Source organism: Phytophthora cinnamomi (genome assembly GCF_018691715.1).
Source record: "Phytophthora cinnamomi strain GKB4 chromosome Unknown Contig17, whole genome shotgun sequence".
Classification (NCBI taxonomy): Eukaryota; Oomycota; class Peronosporomycetes; order Peronosporales; family Peronosporaceae; genus Phytophthora; species Phytophthora cinnamomi.
This window is the reverse complement of record NW_027150950.1, coordinates 467168-480329: the sequence shown is the minus strand read 5'-3', so window position 1 is coordinate 480329 and position 13162 is coordinate 467168. Positions and strand designations below refer to the sequence as shown.

The following is a 13162-nucleotide window of genomic DNA, read 5'->3' as shown; positions in this document are numbered from 1 at the left end:
TTAAGGTAAAATGAGAACTGTATTGTTTGTAAATTGATCTTCCTCTAAAATCTGCTAAAACTGTTTATCATCTATGAAAGGGGTTGGCAGCGGCTGGCTGTCAGAGCCCCGCTAATATGCATGTCTCTGATTGGTAGAAAGATGCTGCTTTCTACCAATAGGATCTTTTGGGTATGTGTGGACCACTCACTGTGGTTGTCCACTTCAATGTATCCATTGGTGTGTCTTACACCAATGTGAGGAAGTATCCAAAACTTTTAACAGATAACCTATCTGTTAAATTCACAAGTGGCTTGCAGCCACTTGTACGTGTAACCCCGTTACATGAAGTGGTTGCACACGCCGACGTCCATGGGTTGTAAAAAGTGTGATGTGTGAGCGGGAAGTGCATACAAATGAATTCCATTGCGACGTCCGCAGGCCAAGGTTCGCACGGAAAAGTGTGCCTTATACCCGTCCATAATTACCAATACTGGTCGCTCAGGAAGTATTTGCGTGACAAACCATTCAAAATATTGTACGAAGAGCGAAGTCACTACAAAAGAGCTCTTGTTCGACGCATATTTGGATTTAGGGAACCCACCTAACGTATGCGTTTTGTTAACGCGCTGGCCAGGAAAATTAACAAACGGAGGAACAATACCACCATCGGCATTTGCACACACTAAAGCGCTCACATTGGCTCGACTGTCAGACGTTTGGGTGTTGGCTCGTTTTTGTTGAATGAGGAGGTGTGCAGCGCGCGCCCCGCTCGTAGAATGGCAGCAGGCAACGCCTGTCTGCCAGTCGAGTAAATGAATAAGGAAAGAAAAACCTCGTTAAGGTGTTAATATTTATATTAGCAAATACGAGAGGAAAATGTTCAGATCGCCAGCTGCGATCTGGATAGTACAGGCAGAGAGCTGCCTGCCATCCATAGTGCGATGACGACAAGAGGCCGAGGAGTGAGCTGTCGAGGACGCAGTCCGAAGACGAGCTCACTTCCGCTTTTGCCTCCAGGTACCGAGCACGGACCTAGAGTAGTAGGCATAGGAATGAGAGGTTAAGAATAATATATTGTTGTGAGTTACCTACAGTATTCTGTTCATTTTAACATTTCAAGTAACATAGCAAGCCCCAAGTTGACAAGAGTTCGGTCGACTCGCTGCGGTTCAGCGGAAAGCCTCTGCACTTCGCATAATGGAAGAGCAAGCTGGTTATCCACTTCTAGGCGCTAAGCGAGCAACGCGCGCTGGAAGAGCTGCAGCACAAGCGTGCAAAGCCGCTGACTCGGTTCGAGGATTTGCTCGAGAGCCAGCCGGGAATGCCGCCGCGTTCTCCTGCAGAGGATAAAGACGCGGCGTGGCAGCACGATTTGCACGAGACGCTGCTGAGTCAGCAGTCGTCGTACATCAAGCGGCTGCTGTGAGAGACACTGCCGGGCGATTTCAAGGGAATCGCGACCAAGCGCATGGGCGAGCCCGTCCATGTAATTTGGCCGCTCGTTGAAAAACAGTACAGCCTCAGCAACGCAGCAGGCGTCGTCGGGCTGGTACGGCAGTTCATGGAGATGGTGAACACCGACTTCAAGAGCGTGGGACAGCTCTTTCAAGATCTCAACAGTGTGCGTAGTCAAGTCAACGTGAACGCGCACGAGGCTCTGCACAGCCACATGTTGACCTCCCAGCTTATGCTGGTGATGGTGCTCGGAGTGCTTCCGAGGCACTTGTGGGGCTCTTCGGTTGAGCTGACCCAGGATGGGTTCACGCTCGAGAAGGTGAGCGACAAACTCAATGCCATCTTTGGCACCAAGAGCAAGAGCGAGATCTGGGCTCTGGCCAGCGGAAAGGCGGTCAACCATGTCAACGCGGCTCCTGAAAATCCGAAGGGGCCTGTGCTAGGCAAGCGCAAGGCCGTAGACGGGCCGGTGCGCGATTTGCACTACAACATTGGTGCAATGAAGTGCCACTACTGTGGTGGTGAGCACAACAAAATGAACAATGTTGGGCCCCACAAGATGATCAACTGCCCCAAGCGTGCACTTGACAAGGCAGCTGGCGTGCACCGCCGGAACATCTGGTCAAGGCCAAGCCGCCAGGCTCGCAAGGAAGTCCAAGAGTCAACGCCCAAGATGAGGGGCAACGGCAAGGGAAGGGCCAAGGCCAAGGTGAGACGTGAAGTCCCATTGGATGAGTGCCTGGCTAAAGCCGTGGCGGTGGACGCGTGCAACGCTGAGCACGGCGCGTCACCAGCGACAGCTGATGGGTACACGAGTCCGCCTCCAAGCAACGTCGAGGTGCCCGTGACCCCGGGAAAGGGCACGCTGCCCTTCAGCGACGAAGACGAGCCAATGGATACCGTCGTCAACGCAGTGAATGCTGACGCCACGGGCAAGGCTCAAGCCGCGGGTAAGGAACCGGACGGCGACGTGGACATGGAAGAGCAGCCAGGCAAGGACAGCAATCAAGAGATTCCTGAGACGACGAAGTCCTTTGCCGGCATGCTGACTGAGCTCGAGAAAAAGGTGCAAAGTTTGTATCCATTTCTGTTAGATGATGATATGTATCTAACCAGAAATTCTTGGGTACTTGACTCAGGGTGCGGGCATGGCCTAACCAGCGAGACAGCGCGGTTTGTGCGGAAGGAGCCCAACACCCAGTACATGTTTACATTTGCACAGGGCTCTAAGCGTTCAAATACACATATTGGTGCAATAAAGTTGTATTTGGATGGTCCACGAGGAAATAGACCTTTTCTGTTCGAAAATATTGCGTTAGTACCGGACGCTACCTCGAAGATTCTGAGCGAGTTCTGGCTCAGGCGCGGTGGGTACCAAATATTGGGATCCTTAACTGGCGAGTACAAATTTGTACTTTTCAAAAACGAATTAGTTTTTGTTGCGAAAGCTATCAACGGGGCGTATTATATTCAAAATAAAACGCTGCAAGAAAGACAACTGCTGTGTAACGTAGTGAAGCAAGGGCCCTGTAAGGCGCTAGCTCACCTTAATAATAAAGGTTTGAGCGCACACTGCAAGAGTGGCATGTCAAACTAGGCCATCTCAATAAAGAGGCCGTTATTGCGATGCTAAGCGCAAAGTTAGTGGCTGGAATGCCCAAATTACCCGCGTCAGGTCTAAGAAAAATTCCGTTCTCCTGCACAACGTGTGCAGAGATGAAGAAACGGAGGATGTCCTACCGGAATGCGAGGGGTTCGAGAGACGAACACCCGATTAGCACCATTCACATGGACACAAACGGCCCCATCAAAACAATTGGGGTGTATGGCAGCTGCGGGAAAATTAAATACTTTCTGAGCATCATTGACGACAATAAGTCATGGCGTTAGACTTATGTCCTGCGCAATAAGAAAGAAGCAATTTGAGAAAGTAGAGGAGCTACGTTTGCAGCTGGAGCGTGAGGGAAAGTTCACGATTCGTCGGATCAGGTCCGATGGAGGAATTGAGTTTGTGAATGCAGCCTTTAAAAGCTTTTGTAAAAGCAAAGGAATTGTATTCCAGACATCGAATGCCTACAGCCCTGAAGAGAATGGTGCTGCAGAGCGAGATCATCAGAGCAAACTGGACAGAGTTCGCTGCGCGTTGAAAGACGCTGATATGGCACACAAGTGGTGGCCAGAGGCACTTATGTACATGACATATGTGCAAAATCGCACACCTACGGCGCGGTTGGGAAAAAAGACACCGCATGAGAAGGTGTATGGGACACCTCCCAACGTGAGCAAGCTACCCGTGTGGGGATCTGTGTGCTTTGCGCATATCCCTGCCGTCCTAAGAAAGGACAAGAAGCTGTCTGCTCGTGCCGTAAAGTGCCGGTTCCTCGGAATGTCGGAGGGTTATCGACTCTGGGACATGGACAACAACAAGCACATCCAATCACGAGACGTGTTGTTCGATAAGACCAATGTAGCCACCATGGTCCAGCGAGGGTTCGGGCAGACTGATGAGGCCCTCACAATTGAATCTGCCGCGCGAGAGTTATGTGACGAGGCTCGCTCAGATCTTTCCGGCGAACCCGTCAATAGCCTGCCGCCAACGCACTCTATGTCCCACGCACGACCCTTAGTGGATGGGAGAGGGCAGCTGGCTTCAAGGAACCGCCGCTTCAACGAGAACTGGCTCGGAGACCATGGACACACTCTCGGTCGAAGCCCCAGGTCTCAGCTGAGAAGCTTAGCTATTTCGCTGAGACTATTGCGACTCTGAAGCCACGATGACTGAAGTTGACTATGGATTGGCTTGACTCCTGTGAAGTTCGGATTGCGATCACCCCGCTGAGCTACGCTGAGCTCAGACGTCCCGGATAGACAGACACCTGTTGATGGCTGGATGCGCGGCAAACAGAGCCGACCTGGTCTCAGCTGAACTCGCTGCGGCTCGGCTGAGAGTCGGCCAGCTTTGGTGGTGAAGGCGCTGAAGTCTCCAAGTCTCAGCTGGAAGAACTGAAGTCCCCGGGTCTCAGCTTGGATCACTGAGACTAGCTGGTCTCAGCTGAAGCCAGTTGGTTTCAGATCTCACTACTCTGAGCTTGGGTGGTCTCAGCCGGAACAGCTGGAATTTGTATGTCTCGGCTCAGATGTTTCAGCGGGATGTGCTTGGGCTCAGCGGACGCTCCGGAGTCTCAGTTTGGCGACCCTGGTCTCAGATGATGCGGACACTGGTGGATATTTATGCCGGGGGTCTCAGTTGGAATCTCGCCTGAGACTATGGGGGCTCAGGGTGGCCGATGGGTATTGTACCCGACATTGAACAATGTGCCAGAATGTCTGTGAGCATAAGAGGTACTAATTCTGGAAAAACCTATATCGACATTTAGATATAGGGTGCAATCCGGCATTTAGATTCCGATTTCGAGATCGGTTTCAGCCAATTCGAAGCCGTTTAGAAGCTACAAGCGCTCGAAAACAGCCACTCCAAACGCAGCAAGTTTAGGGAATCGGGTTGAACAATATACAGCTATCTGATTGGCTTAGAGTCTAGATCATATGCTTAGAAAAGAAAAAAGGCAGCGTGTTGTCGTATCGGGTCTATCCTATTTTAACTTGACGTCTGTCACATAAATATCTATATTAACTTTCGAGATCATATATGTATATGTGGCGACTTTCTCCCTTGATGTGGTGAAAATTTAGTTCGCCGAGCACCCGTTGCATTGTACGCTCTGAAAGTGATATCTGAGTCATGTCCCGAAGATGGTTGCTAATACGAACAGCCGTGGTTGGACGTGCAAGCTTGTTCTCGCTTTCAATAAAAAGCCGAATGACAGGCTCGATTTCTGTGAGATCATAATCCCGCTCACGCCCTCTGTTGCTGTCGTTTGTCTTTGTACAAAAATTAAATTTTAGAGTTAACAGCTATGTTGCAGTTATGAAATGCATGCTCAGAACTGACCTCAAAGTTGGTGCCGGGGGACTCGCGCTCCACCCTCATCACTGAATCAACAGTTTTGGGGTTACAGTCCAGGCATGTGCCAACTAATTCTCTTGTCCGTGTGCCTTTGAAAAGCCCCTCAGCTTTCTGCGCTTCGAAAAACCTGTACGCATTCACAATCATGCGCTTCTCCAGGGGATGTACTCGTGCTTCGACTCCATCTTTTGTGAACTGAAAAGTGTGTGGGCATCCTCGGCCTATGCTATTCACGTTGTCGGCAGACTTAGCTATCTATAGAACCCCTCAGCAGTCTTGTCGGCCAAGAATTGAATGCGCTACGGTCGTTTGCCTCGGATGTTACAATTCCTGGCACATTGTTCAATGTCGGGTACAACACACGGTGAATGCGCGCTGCTGGAGGGTCGCGTCATCAAATGATGACGGACTCATATATCAGCCGGGATGGGACCAGCTGTACCCGGGTACAACATACTTTCGACCAATGAGTCACCGGGGATCAGCCACTCATCACTGAAGCTTCGTTGAAGATCTGCCGAACCCATGCCTAACCACGCTGGATTTTGCTGAGCTCGGCCCATTATTGGCTAAAACTCAGGTTGAAGTGCCGAATGCCTTAGGCACACTGGCAGCTCTCAAGATGGTCTTAGCACCCTTTGTGGGTGCTCTCTGAACGGCGTTGTGCGCCCCCACTTGATAGGTCTTTGTTTGCATGTGTGATAATTGAATCAGAATCGAATTTTCCCCGAAGGACGCAAGTAGGAGTGTTTCCTTTTGTAAAAGGGTGCCGAGGACCGGTTCCATCAAAACTCAACCCCATATAATCTTTTTGGGTGTGCCTCGGTGTGAGGAGGAGCTTAATTAGCTATTTTATATTATTACGTGATCTGGACGACATTACCGACACGTATTTCGTATTTTCGGGGAGTAAGTGACTCTCCTGAGGTTTCAGCGGAGCGACTACGCGGGGGCTGAGATAGGCTCAAGTCTTCAGTGCGGTTGCTGAATTTCGCTCATTTTGGAGCGTGGTGCGCGGGCGTCCCTGGGTGCAGAGCGAGAACCCAGACTACGGACAGGCTCAAACCGAGCCAATTTTCTCGGGGCCACTCTAGGTCTGAGGGGCGAGTGAAGACCTGTGGAAGCGGCTCTCAGCTGGAGCCGCCGGAGGAAGTGAAGAAGCTACGGAGACCAGGTCCAAGGTCTCGGAAGAGGTGGACAAGTTACGTATGGAGTGTCGTGTTTTGTATAGGAGAAAACCCGGGGCAGATTGGGTTGGACACGTGCGAGTTGAGACCTGTTGAGTGGGGAGCAGGTTTCGTTTGGAGAACGCTGGAGACATCTGAAGTGGGAACAAGGTTGCTGTGGCTGGCTGACGTCTGGGCCCAAAGCGTAGCCCTAGGAAGAACCGTCAAGGGTATCGCAAGGGAGGTGCACACGCCGCGCCTGACCAAGGACCGGAGCTGGGAAGTTTCATCCGAGCCGTTGTTGGGCTCAGCTGAGGTATTTCAGCTGAGACCCCAAGACTCTGAGCCTTCTGAGCTCTAGTCCGACGTTCGGCGGTCTACGTTTATTCAAGGTTCGATCTGGAAAGCCGGGAATTGGCCCGCACGTCGTCACAGTTACCCGCAGCAGAGGGAGCCGATGCACTTGCAACCGAGTCTACGGGAGCAGCGGGAGCTGAAGAACGTGTGGAAGGGTCTACTGGTGCAGTGGGAGCTGAAGTACCTGCGCAGGCCAGTAGTAACCCAGCAGTGGGAGCTAAGAAACGCCGACGTGCGGGATTCGTGGATACGCCACCAAGGCGCGAGCCCCGCCCACGTCGAGAGGCGAAGAAACCGAAGAAATACTCGGACTATCCGTGCTTCCAGGCAATGTTAGAGCACAACGTTGCGCAAGACATTCTAGAGCACAGAGTGCCTACACCACGATCGCTCAAAGACGCGTTGAGGGGGCCTTATAGAGAGCAGTGGAAACAGGCTCTGGAACTTGAGTACGACTCCATGATCGAAAATGGGATGTGAAGACTCGTACGACTGCCACCTGGGCATAAGGCTTTGTCATGCCATTGGGTACTTGTTGTAAAGTATAACGCTGACGGGACTGTCGAGCGGTTCAAAGCACGCCTCGTAGCACAAGGCAACCACCAGGTGTTTGGGGTAGACTGTGACGAGGTATACGCACCAGTGACACGATTCGAGTCACTGCGCCTAGTGCTGGGGATTGGAACGATATTGGACTGTCATATCCATCAGATGGATGTCCATACGGCGTTTCTGAATGGCACGATGGACGGAGAGCAAAAGATCTATATCAGGCAACCTCACGGATTTGCGAAGCGAGGCCATGAGCATTTGGTCTGTGAACTTCAAAAGAGTATATATGGCCTGAAGCAAGCCACACGCATCTGGTATCGAGTTTTACATACCGTTTTGACGTCGATGGGTTTTGCACGCTGCCACAAAGAGTTTTGCAGCTACGTGCAATAAGTGGGAGAAGAATGGATCATAGTCGTGGTATATGTCGATGATCTGACGATCATGTCGCGAGATATGCGACTCATTAACAGGCTGAAAGCCGAATTGTCAAACCGGTTCAAAATGAAAGACCTGGACGACATTCATTATATCCTCAAGATGGAGGTGCACCGCAATAGAAATCAGCGTGTGATGATGATCTCACAGCGCAAGTACATTGCAGAGCTGATTACAAAGTACAAACTGTGAACCGCTATCTGTTTACGAGGGACCTTGTTGAACTCGGTCGCTTTAAGATAGCCTATTGCTCTACAACAGAGATGACAGCGGATATTCTCACTAAAGCTCTTCCCACAAAACAATTCCTGAAACTAAGAGAGAAACTAGGCGTTCGCGAACTGAAATTGTCCCCTAGTACTTAGTGGGAGTGTTGAATGAGGAGGCGCGCAACGCGCGCCCCGCTCGTAGAATGGCAGCAGGCAACGCCTGTCTGCCAGTCGAGTAAATGAATAAGGAAAGAAAAACCTCGTTAAGGTGTCAATATTTATATTAGCAAATACGAGAGGAAAATGTTCAGATCGCCAGCTGCGATCTGGATAGTACAGGCAGAGAGCTGCCTGCCATCCATAGTGCGATGACGACAAGAGGCCGAGGAGTGAGCTGTCGAGGACGCAGTCCGAAGACGAGCTCACTTCCGCTTTTGCCTCCAGGTACCGAGCACGGACCTAGAGTAGTAGGCATAGGAATAAGAGGTTAAGAGTAGTATGATGTTGTGAGTTACCTACAGTATTCTGTTCATTTTAACAGTTTTCCATTGATGTTGGCTCGTTTTCCATTTGCGATGACCTTTGGCTTTTTACTTGAGCTTGACCACTCATCCCGGTCTCATCAAGATTCCAAATACGATATGGAGGTAAGTTATCACAGTCGTCGATCACCGTTTTAAGATTCTGGTAGTGTAGATCGACATTCTCCTCTGTGGACGCCTTTGCCCGACAAGCCGATAACGTCTGCGCGTTGCGCCTACTGAAGACGGCCTTATTGCGACGGATGAAGCAATTTACCCAGCTCGTCGACGGAAAGGTCTCCGGTATTTCTCGTGTATACGGGCTTCGCTCAACCACTTCGCGGATGAACAAAGCCAGCTCGGCTGATGTAAAGCACTGACCTCGGTTGGTACGGGCGTCGACAGCGTCAATGACGCCTTGAACTTCTCCTTCGGTTAGAATTGGGTTGGGCCCAGGTCTTGCATTTATTGGAACCTGGTTCTTGACCCTACGATGCAAATTGCTCTTGTCTACCCCGTAGGAGTTGGCGGCCTGTCGTATAGACATCTCCTTTGCTCTGACAGCATTAACAGCCTTCGCCATTTGTGCCAGCGCCACCGACGCTGGGTCCAAGACTTTGACCATTGCTTAAGAAACGAAACGACGACGCGCTCCAGCAACAACGGATCGCGTAGATCGCCTTCAAGACTAAAGAGAGCTTGGTGCAGCAGCAGAATTATTATTAGCCAAATGCACTGTAAACTATCAATAGGAGCAGCTGTCCCGTAATTGTGTGTCCCGCGATTGTGGCAGAGTGGATACGTCTCTGGGAATCCCACCCCAAACTTTTCAGGGTGCCAAATCTATCAGATTCAATATTCATATTTTTCAATGTATTCTAATATTTTACGCGTATTTTTAAATACGCGTTATATTCGTGCAAATGTGGCCGGAGTCACAATATTTCAGACGAAACACGGCGAATTTTGGCAATCCTGAATCCGAAAACCCCTAAACACTGAAGCCAGCCTTGAAGGCTGGAGCCGCGCCTGGAAGTTGCACTGGTATTCGGTGCGAGGTCACCACCAAGTGCCTCGTGATGAAGGCGGCGAACCTGTCGATGCCCACGGACGACTGCGGCATCATGAAGTGCGGGAACAGCGTGAACACGTGCGGCATGTGGGCGTGCACGTCCAGTTCCACCTGCACGCCGTCGTACCGGGCGTTCCGGGCCAGCGCCAGCGACTGGCGGTGCAGGATGTCGAACTCGGCGGCCTGGACGAAGAGCGGGGGCAGCCCGCGCAGGTCTGTGTGCAGCATGGCGCCCTCTCTCCACGACGCCCGGGGGCCCTCGAGCACGCACAGGTCTCGGATGGCGTCCAGCATGGACTTGGAGATGAAGCAGTGTTCAGACACGGCCACGTCGGCCGACAGGTCGGCGTACGGGCAGTTGCACAGCGCCGCGAGCGGCATCTCCCGCCTGGCGCGCCGCAGCCTCAGCAGCGTGGCGAGCACCAGGCCGCCGCCGGCGCTGTCGCCGGCCAGCACGATGTCGCTGGGGGACACCTGCTCCTCCGAGACGAGGTAGTCGAACATGGCCATGGCGTCGTCCAGAGGCGCCGGGAAGCTCACCTCGGGCAGCTTCCGGTAGTTGGCCAGCAGCACCTGCACGTCCACGGCGGCGTCGGCCTCTCCTTTCGCCGCGCGGAGCTGGCGCCGCACCTGTGTGAGCAGGCGGCTGGCGAACTCCACGAAGAAGCGCGGGCTGAAGAGCGCGTAGCCCCCGCCGTGGAAGTACAGCACCACGACTTGCCTCGCCTTGCTCTGCTGCTGTTGCTGCTGCGTCCTATTGCCGCCTCCAGGCCGCAGCCACAGGTGCTCGAGGCCGTTGAAGCGGAAGCTCTGGAGCTGGTGGCCGTGGCGCCAGCAGGCCCAGAAGCCCAGCAGCCGCCCCACGAGCTCGAAGTTGCGCCGGAACGCGCGCGCGTTGGGCCGCTTGAGGATGTGGCCGCCGTGGCGCTGGCCCGCGGCGAAGGCCACGGCCTGGAAGCATTCGTACCAGAGCGTCCACTCGGCGAACTTGGGCCGCAGCCCGCGCCGCACCAGCTGCAGCGCGGCGGCGTTGGCGGCCGAACCCACGCGGGCCGCCAGCGCGCACACGTCGCCGAACGAGAGGCAGAAGGGTCGCAGCAGCTCGTGCACGCCCAGCAGCAGCACCAGCTTGAGCAGCACCGCAATGTGCGCGAGCCCGAGCCACTGCAGGTGCGTCGCGTTCGCCCACAGCGAGATGGCGGCCACCGTCAAGAACACCGGCAGCGTGTAGGCCGCGCCGTAGCCGGACACCCGCCCGCACTTGAATTGGCGCACGTGCTTCATGGCCGAAATCCTGAGCGTCGTGCACGGATCGCACGAAGTCGGCGAATGGATGAAGTGATAAATCCGAGCGCGAGGGAAGCCATCTCCGAGTGTCTTTGAGATGGTGAAGCTCGCACATCGATCGTGCATGTTGACGTATCGAGATGTCGAAGTGGCGTCTTTCAACGAGGCATTGTAGCTGCAAATCTGCGGATTCCGCAGTGCGGAAGCGCGGCTCCACAGTCAAGCGTCCTCTTCGGGTATCTAGGTTTCGACAGCGGCGACGCCTTGGCACTATCAGTCCATTCGCCGCTACTCCACCAGCAAGCGGATCGTTTCGCACTCGTCCTCTCGGACGACTTCCTGATCATAGCTTGGAGCGCAGGTCTCCCGGGTTCGCACAGACGTACTCAACCGGAATCCGTCGTGTACACACGTCGACCAGAGTCCCCGTTGTTTCGCCGTCTGCATGCGGTCGAATCGTAGCCCACGAAGTCTTCTCGATGTCCATGCCGCTGAAGACGCATTACTTCGCCCTCCGAGAAAATCTTCGACACGATTACCACTTGACGTATCGCCGCGAGACGATCCGCTTCATGATAGAAACGGCCGAGTCACAAGCCAGCATCTTCGCTAGGCGATGCACGATAGCGACAATTAATAGCAGTCGAGAACCCAATTTCTACTGCTACTAATTGTCGCTACTGGGAGGGCAGTGCGATGCCGGAAGAAGTGGTCTTGGAGGGAGGAGGTGTTTGTGTAAATCCGAAAGAGAGCTGGTGGTACGTGGCGGAGGATAATACCTGCAACTACACACGTGGTCGCCGCCTTCATCATGCGAAACTTGTTACCAACAAGATCGAAGTTATGCTCAGCCAGTATGTTATGTATCATTGTTAACATTGTTAGAAAGCCACGCAAATTTGAAAGAATAGTCGTATCCTGCCAACACAAAAGATACTAAGGCTAATTAGATGGCGAAATATGATATGAATGGAAGCAAGAATGTACCTATGTGTTGCAGCGTACATTGCGCGTTGTAGCACAACCAGTAGGTCAGATGAATCTGTACATAGTCAACCTGTTTCTCCTAGACGAACGCTAGAACTCGGATTGGGGACAGTCCCAGGATGCGTCGCCGTAGTATATCTAATACCAGTAGCGAGACGAGTTGGAGGAACCAGTAGATGAGTAGCTTACTTAGCGTTGCATATAGTTGACTTTCGTTCATGTTCTGAAAAACAGCATAGTACTTGCGGTTCGGCAGGTGGTATGTAGTAATAAGGTATATCGCTAACAGTAATGAGGTTAGCGTTGTCAGTAAATATTATGGATTGATCAGTCACCGGCGAGAACGTACCAAAGTTTTGCGGGATCACAACCTCGATGTAGTTCAGTAAAAGGAGAAACTCCGCCATATACAGTAGCCGCCGCACCTTGAGCATATATGTTGTACTGTGTTTGGTGATTGATGATCGGTTTTGGGCTGGAGTAATAGCAGTTACCTCTGGGAAAATATTATTCCCACGCAATATTGTTGACGGCATGCGACTGCTAGTCTTAGAACCTCTTTTGACACCAGTGCCTATCCTTTCTATATTTCCAAGGTCGCAAACGCTAGGCCCTCGACGTTGTGGAGTGGATTCTAAAGGTAAAATTGTAGCCGATCGACAAGTAGTGGACTGTGAAAGCGTGAAATAATAGGGCACTTCCCGTTCCAAGAGAATATCCGCGCGCTCCAAAGTAGTTGGTTTGCGACCGCCTAATTGTTTAAACCCCAAAGTCCCTTGGCAGTGCCTCCAGATAGGCTCACTATCAATTCGATCCTCTAAATTCTCTAGACCTTCGCGACAATGCAAGATGTCGCGCAACGACAACGCAATCAAAACCACGTCGGCACTAATAATCACGATAGTCGACCAAATCGATGGCGAACTCTGCATGCAGTACGCAACAAATAGTGACCCGAACACATCCGCATTGAAAATCACTACTTCGGGCGTCTCATCGCCAAGATGGCGAACAGCGCGAGCGAAAAGGTTCCGCATGAGCAGTTTGATCACTGGGAGCAGTACCGTGAAGGCCGTCTGAGATTTTTCTGGTAGTGTCTTGAATACGTAATAGTAAGGAGGGTAAATCAAGATCAGTAATACGTCACATAGCATTAATTTGGCCATCCC

At 52.3% G+C, this 13162-nt stretch overlaps 2 protein-coding genes across 2 annotated transcripts; both read right to left on the bottom strand.

Annotated features, from left to right (window-relative positions):
• Positions 1-9638: 9638 nt before the first annotated feature.
• On the bottom strand, positions 9639-11003 carry IUM83_04636 (Monoterpene epsilon-lactone hydrolase; the record flags this gene model as incomplete). The annotated part of the gene is made up of 1 exon (XM_067928727.1): positions 9639-11003. The coding sequence occupies one exon, from the start codon at positions 11001-11003 to the stop codon at positions 9639-9641; it is 1365 nt and encodes a 454-aa protein (XP_067796042.1).
• A 1069-nt stretch (positions 11004-12072) lies between these two features.
• On the bottom strand, positions 12073-12427 carry IUM83_04635 (ABCG transporter ABC Superfamily; the record flags this gene model as incomplete). Its single annotated transcript, XM_067928726.1, has 2 exons — positions 12073-12275; positions 12343-12427. The coding sequence occupies 2 exons, from the start codon at positions 12425-12427 to the stop codon at positions 12073-12075; spliced, it is 288 nt and encodes a 95-aa protein (XP_067796039.1).
• Between the last annotated feature and the right edge of the window lie 735 nt (positions 12428-13162).